The 7,513-nt window shown below is 41.9% G+C and overlaps 1 protein-coding gene across 1 annotated transcript in view; it reads left to right on the plus strand.

Annotated features, from left to right (window-relative positions):
- FECH (ferrochelatase) overlaps positions 1-7,513 on the plus strand; it is a 39,357-nt gene that overhangs the window by 5,225 nt on the left and 26,619 nt on the right. Inside the window, exons 2-3 of the mRNA XM_011971714.1 lie at positions 1,457-1,576; positions 2,827-3,038. Coding sequence (XP_011827104.1) covers positions 3,002-3,038 — 37 coding nt within the window. The 5' untranslated portion in view covers positions 1,457-1,576; positions 2,827-3,001. The remainder of the gene's footprint in view (positions 1-1,456; positions 1,577-2,826; positions 3,039-7,513) is intronic.

Below are 7,513 nucleotides of genomic sequence, written 5' to 3' on the forward strand. Positions count from 1 at the left end.
AAAAAAGATGAATGAATGGAAGAAATGCTCCTTGTTCTTTAGTTCCCCAGTTATTGCCATCCCATGGCTACCTGTTCATGGGGACACACAAGGTCTTCTGATGGCTCCTGCCAGCGTGCCAGAGGCACCTGGTCCTGCTCCGGCTTCGCCTTGCTCTCTGGCGGGGCTTAGGAATGGAGAGCTCCTGGCCTGGCTCACTTTGGGCTGTGTTGACTCCGGAGCTTGATCTGGATTTTAGGTTTACATTTTTGCCTAGTACTTTGTTTTTTTAAGTTTCCAGAAACTGCTTGACCTAAAACTTGTTATGGAGCTCTGCTTTCTTTTTGCTTCTTCCTGCTCATTCAGTGGTTGATTCTCTAGCCTGGGACTAATTTGAATGTTAGCACCGGTTCTTGCAGGAATTATCTAGCAGTGAATTTACATGCAGGATGGAGAGGAAAAGCTTATCATAACAGGAGCCACGGGTGAAGGAATAGAGGGAGGTCCTAGAGAAGGAAGCAGAGGAGAAAGCAATAACTTCAGCCAGTCCTGGTACGGTGGCCCGTGCCTGTAATCCCAGCACTTTGGGAGGCTGAGGCCGGTTCCTGAGGTCAGGATTTTGAGACCAGCCTGGCCAACATGGCAAAATGCCATCTCTACTAAAAATACAAAAATTAGCCCGGGTGCCTGTAATCCCAGCTACTTAGGAGGCTGAGGCAGGAGAATCGTTTAAATCTGGGAGGCGGAGGTTGTAGTGAGCTGAGATCGTATCTCTGCACTCCAGCCTGGGTGACAGAGTGAGACTCCATTTCAAAAATACAATAAAATGTAAAAAAAAATTTCAGTCAGTACTCATTTAATTTAACCCTTGACTAAAGAGACAAGAGTAGATGCAAGAGTGGGGATGGGCTGGTATTAGACTGTGGAGGTTTAAAATTAGGGGGGAACCCTGCTCTGTGTAGAGTAGAACCTACCATGTGCCTGCACTTGCTAAGTGACTGAAGCTGTTACCACTGAATTCTCAAAACAGCATTTTGAGTAGGTGGTGGGTGCTATGTTTTCCAGATGAGGAAACCTGAAGTTGGGAGAGGTCGGGTAACCTCTGTATTCGCATGGCATTCACATGTACAAATGCTTTAGCCTCAGGACAATTTTAGACTTCTACCTTGACTCCCAGTCCCTAAAGATTCGATCTCTGTTCAGGCTGAGACTTTAAAAGGGAAACATTTCCAGCTGAGTGAAGACTGATATCATGGATTAAGCCAAAAGACAAAGGTCCGCATCTGAGCTGGGACCATGAGGAACTGGAGGCCACAGATGTCCCTGAATAGGTATCCGTGTGATGGCAGTGAAAAGAGCTGTAGTATTTACCTTTGTACGGAACAGGTTAGATAAGGGTTGCTGGCTGAACCAAGATTCTACCCTGGAAGAAAATAAGAAGTGTGACAAATCAACCATTGTATTTTATTTTATGTAGGAAGCCCAAAACTGGAATATTAATGCTAAACATGGGAGGCCCCGAAACCCTCGGAGATGTTCACGACTTCCTTCTGAGACTCTTCTTGGACCGAGACCTCATGACGCTTCCTATTCAGAAGTGAGATCCATATAAACACCTCGACTTGATTATAACCTTGGCACTGCATTGACATGCGTCTCTCAATTCTGTAGTTTCAAACCAGTAAATTGTTTTAATGCATATCTGGTAATGGTTAAAGCAGCAGCATTGTTTTCTATTGGATATCCGAAGGATATGATATCAGAAAATTTCAGGGGGAGAGAGCAAATAAGTTAGTGAGGATTCTCCTTGAGCCCTTTGCTCCCCAGAGCCCTGGAAATTGCAGTTTACTTGACGTAGCCTAAGCACCTTTAAAGATTTTTAAAGATGTATTTGTCCTTGGCACTTAACGGCTGATTAACAGTCAGGGAAGCAATGATTATTATTCATTTGTACTATAAATATGGATTGTTGCTGCCCTTCTTTTCCTTTCATCCTTCTTTCCCTTCTTCCTTCTCTCCTTTTTCCTTCAAAATAGATTTTTGTAATGAAAAATTAATACATGCATGTGATAACTACAAATAGTATAAAAGTAATTACAGTAAAAGGCAAATGTCCTTTTCCCCTTGCACCCCCAGTTACTCACCTGGAGGTCAACTCTGTTACATCCAGAAATAGTCTGTGCATATCCAAGTATAGACATACATACGCGCACACACACACACCCTCCCCCACTTTGTTACACAAATGTGAAGGTACTTAGGTACTATATTTGAAACTTTCCTTTTTTTTTAAAAAACTTAACACTGTATCTTGTTTCATAACATTATATCGATATGTAGGTCTGACTCATTTTTTGATTACTATTTAGAATTGCATGATATGGCTGTAACTTCATTTGTTTAATCCGTGCTTCATGTTGGACAATTAGGTTGTTTACAGGATTGCAGTGAATATAGTGAATAGTCTTGTGCATACATCTTTGCTCCTATATGCAAGTGTATCTATAAGATTAATAGACTTTATTTTTTAAATTAAGAGAAATGTATACTTCCTTTGTCTTATATCCTAGTTCTCGTTAGATGTGGGATCAAAATGTGTTACTCTAGTAGCTAGCACACATCCAGGGTTCTCCGCGTGGGTGTTGTGTGTCCTGAATCTTCAGAGTGTGCTACTGGAACAACTTGTGGAGCACAGCTGGGTATTCCTCAGAGCGGGTCTAGCTTTAGCTCCATAATCTACAACAAGACAGCTGGCTATTGTCAATGACCTCAAGCTTCTATTTTAAAGGCTTAATCTTGTTAGGCTCTCTAAAAGTTTGCTTATTTTTTTTTTTTTTTATTGAGTAGAAAACATTTCTCAGGTTGCTAAGGTGGAATAAAATCCACTTACCTGTGTGTTAAATGATTTAGTAAGCTGGCACCATTCATCGCCAAACGTCGAACCCCCAAGATTCAAGAGCAGTACCGCAGGATTGGAGGCGGGTCCCCCATCAAGATATGGACTTCCAAGCAGGGAGAGGGCATGGTGAAGCTGCTGGATGAATTGTCCCCCAACACAGGTATGGTGTTTCTTCATTAACATGTAACTAGATTAGTTCTTTCAAAGTAGTTATGAAATTCAAAACAGTAGTAGAAGCTAAATGCTTCATATGTACTGGCAACTCGATTTGTGGTGTTTCTACATAATACATGGTCATTTAATTTAGGTCTCCAGGCATTATCCCTTGACCTTTAGCCTTTGCTATGACTTCTTACATTACAAGTGAAAAAAACCTAAGGATTTGGGACATGAGTTTCAAAAGGAAGTTCGAGATGTTTGTTAAGTTGAGGTAGAGTATAAGGCATAAGCAACATACCATAAATAAAAGATGCATATATCATTATGCTGGAAAGAAATCTTTGAGAAATAAATTGAGTCTGCTGCTATTGCCTTTTCTTTCCGGTTGGATAGCTAATTAGAATATTTAGAGCAGTATTAGCTAGCTATCATGGAAGTCACAAGACACTAAGCAACTTGCAGTGATGCTGTCAGCTCTCAGGATACCACCATAATAAGGTATTGAAGGTCCTCGATGGATGTGGCACCAAAAAGAGGATTATGCACATCTGAGAACCTCTATCCAGAATAATAGCGTGCAGAATGAACCACTAAATGCATGGATGAAGTAAAAATGCCGTATTAAACACATTGAAGACACAATTGATTGCAGGACAGCCTGTTTTTGTATAATACTAAGACACAAAAGCACTATCAGTTAATTTTAAGACACCATCTATCGTAGACTGGACTGATATGAGAAATGTTAAAACCAAAAACATGTACATCTTAGGACACATGAATTACATTCATTGCAAATATATCTTAGAGCTTTGGGATCAGGATAGGTGTGTGACACTGGGAACCCTCAAAGAGAACAGCTCCACTAGGCAGGACCAAAAGGAGCATTTCACTCTTTCCCAACATCACTGAGCAAGCGTCCACTCCAGCTGCTCTCAGAATCCACTGGTTCCCACGGCATAAAGTAACAAAGGGTCCTGGCCCCTTCTCAGATCACCTCACATGGAAAATCGTTCAACTGTGCTTCTACATATTTGGCTTGCTTCCTGCTTTCAGCTGTGGTTCAAGGGCATTTCTTATGCAGTTCCTCCGTGCATGCCGCAGTGCACCTTTAAAGTGTCAGCCCTCCATTCACACCTACTTGATAGAGAACAAACTCCAGTCATTAACAGTTTATCCCAATCAAAGATTTCTTGTGGGCCTGGCGTGGTGGCTCATGCCTGTAATCCCAGCACTTTGGGAGGCCAAGGCGAGTGGATCGCTTGAGCCCAGGAGTTCAAGACCAGCCTGGGCAACATGGTGAAACTCTGTCTACACACACACACACACACAACAACAAAAATAACAACAACAAATTAGTCAGGCATGGTGGCACACGCCTGGAGGCCCAGCTATTTGTGAGGCTAAGGTGGAAGGATCGCTTGAGCCAGGGAGGTTGAAGCTACAGTGAGCCACGATCACGCCATTGCACTCCAGCCTGGGCAACAGAGTGAGACCCTGTCTCAAAAAAAAAAAAAAAAGATCTATTATGAACCAGATTTGCAATTGCTATGGTGTCTTCAGTGGGAAGAGGAGGCAGAAAGGTTCCCATTTTTCCTGTTTTTATGTTACTGTAGTACCCATCATTATAAAGAGCCCTAGTAAGCATGGGGATGGGGCACACCCCAGCTGTTTGGGAGGCTGAGGCAGAAGGATTGCGTGAGCCCAGGAGTTGAAGCCCTGGTAGAGTTTTCAGACTTGAAAAAGGAATAGACAGAAGGGCATCCTTCCCGCCACCTCCTGTCTCTGTGGCGAGGCTGTTGGGGGTACCTCTCCATCTCCTTCTCATTTCTCCTCCCTTCTGATCCTTTCTTTCCTATACAGTTGTAAAGTTTACTTTTGAACTATGTCTATTCATTTATTTCTATTAAGAAAAATTCTCTTTAGGCCAGAAAATGTGATAATTGCAAACAGATAAACACGTTTCATGCTGTCATTTTTTAGGGAAGTGGTTGTTGCTTGGTAGCCAGTGTGGACATTTTGAGACTTGCACTGGTTTCATAGAATTGACCAGTTAACTAAGACAGTGAGTTATATCAGGAAGTGGTTTCATGTAGTTGCATTGCAGAAATGTAGAGAATAGATACGGAAATAAATGAGAAGTGTAATCATGTGATGGAAAGTCTAAATCTCAAATATGCTATACAAATTGTAGTTTAACTGTTTGGCTTGTAACTGCTTTTAGTGACTCATGAAATAATTCTGTTCTTTACCGGATGCAGTGTGGCTGGAGTATAGGTTCTTTTCTCTGATGGTGCTGGCTTCCCTGCTCTGGTGCAGGCAGTTTACTTACTTCACTAAGCCTCAGCTAGAAAATGGGGATGGTAATAGAACCCAACTCCTAGATCCTTGTGAAAATTAAATGAGATAATCCTGAAAGGCATTAACATGACAAAAATTCAATATACGTGAGCTTTTTAATTCATGATTAGCACAGGGTTCATGATCTGATACAAATTAAGAAGCATTTGCTACATATTTCAAACTTTTTCAAAAAATCATATACAAATCGGACATTTGAACTATTGTATATGCTAAATTAATGAAGTTTTGCTGTTTAAAAATCTAGTTTCTCTATCTTTTAGTAGTTCTTGCTGAAGACTGTTTACATTAGACGGCTGCTCTGAGGGTACCTAGGCTAGGCCAGTGAGTGATGTGTTTTGGGCTCACTCTGGCCAGATGTGCCCATGAGATGTGGCGCTGGTTAACATCAGAGATGCTCCTTCCCGTCCCTGCGTCCTTCCAGGGACAGCCAGCCTCTGTGTGAAACCCACCCTGGTGGACAAGGGGCCTCCGTGAATACTGTTTGTTGGTTCTTCAGGATATGCCCAGTTGGAGAGTACATTGCCGCTTTTTCTACAATATGTGTTTACAGGTTGTCTTTAGAAAGCATTTAGAAAACATTATCAGTTCTTTCTAGGGTATTTTCCTCTGTCTCACTTTAAAATGTGGCCACCTGCTGTGTCTTTATCTGCAAGGGCAGCCCCTCTACCTCTTAGTGTGCACGATTTGAGGCACTCCCAGACCCCAGGCATTTAGACTGTAATCTTCAGATACTGGACAGGTGAAAAGAAAATGTGAGAAGCTAGTTGACCTGCAGCACTGGGGATGTCATTCTGATCATTGTATTGTTTCAAAGTAGATTCGAAAACAGTTTCCACTTGCTTGCTAAACCTCAGCTCAGATCACCAAGAGTTGCTTCAAGGGATTTGATGGTATTGTAATAGTTGGCAGTTTTTAGCACAAAGCACATAATCTTTGAACAATTAAGTCATTTGGAGTTTGCTTATGGGATCATGTCCTCTGATATATTTTAATTGCTAGTGATCATTTTATGCAAGGCAGCATGAAATTCGTGGCCTGAAAATGGACAGAGCACTAAAAATGATTCAGTTTTACTTCCTTCCTCTCTTTTGCAGTCCCCAACCAGAGACTACTGAGTCCAACCAGCCTTTCTGTGCGCACATGTGCTTCTCTCGCCTAACGGCATTCTGCTTCTCCCTTGGGAATGTGTTCCATTGGCTCATAGTTCTCTGGGTCAAGTTAGGAGGAATGTCATCCTTGTATATATCTATGTTTAAATGAGATAAACTCCCGTCTTTTCCTTCACTTTAACCTAAATGTTTCTTGTGGCAATTTATGTCACATTCATAGTTGCAGCCCCTGCTAATGCTTTGGACAGTAACATTATCATGGTCTTACTATTACCTGACATTCATGTAGTGATTCTCACTGTCATCCCTGAGTGTAAGTTATATGTAATCCTATGAAAAGACAAGGAAACAAGACTAAGTAAGTTTAGGAAACTTGTAGTTTTATGACTTTATACATGCTTAAGCAATTATGTGGTGTGGATGTTTTTGAACCATAGGAGAGGAAGATGCGGGACAATAAAGAAGATAGAGGAGGGTATTAGTGAAAGGACAGGGAAGGGACAGGGAAAGAACACGAGGATATGCATCAGGCATGGGCCATTTAGGTACCAAGAACGATGGCTTTCAATCCCACGTGGCACCTCCAAATTAAGCACTGTTTTATGTGTGTAATGAGGAGAATCATTTTAATCATTTGTTATCAATGAATTTTTTTACATATCCAAGAACTCTTTCTTTTTTTATGTATAAACGAGTTGGCCTGGGGTTTCAGGGAACTGGGTAATAGGAGCCGGGTGAGGGGGCTTCTGGGAGGAGTGAGAAACATGGGTCGGGAGACCCAGGCTCTAATTCCAGCTCGACCACCTGCAAGGTATGACTTTGGGTAGTTCAGTTAACCTTCAGAGTCTTTGTTTCCTTATCTGAAAAATCAGGTTTAAATAATTGAAAAAATATGGCCGGGCGTGGTGGGTCACGCCTGTAATCTCAACACTTTGGGAGGCCAAGGCGGGCGGATCACAAGGTCAGGAGATCGAGACCATCCTACCTAACATGGTGAAACCCC

The sequence above is a fragment of the Mandrillus leucophaeus genome, unplaced genomic scaffold, assembly GCF_000951045.1.
Source record: "Mandrillus leucophaeus isolate KB7577 unplaced genomic scaffold, Mleu.le_1.0 Scaffold124, whole genome shotgun sequence".
Classification (NCBI taxonomy): domain Eukaryota; kingdom Metazoa; phylum Chordata; class Mammalia; order Primates; family Cercopithecidae; genus Mandrillus; species Mandrillus leucophaeus.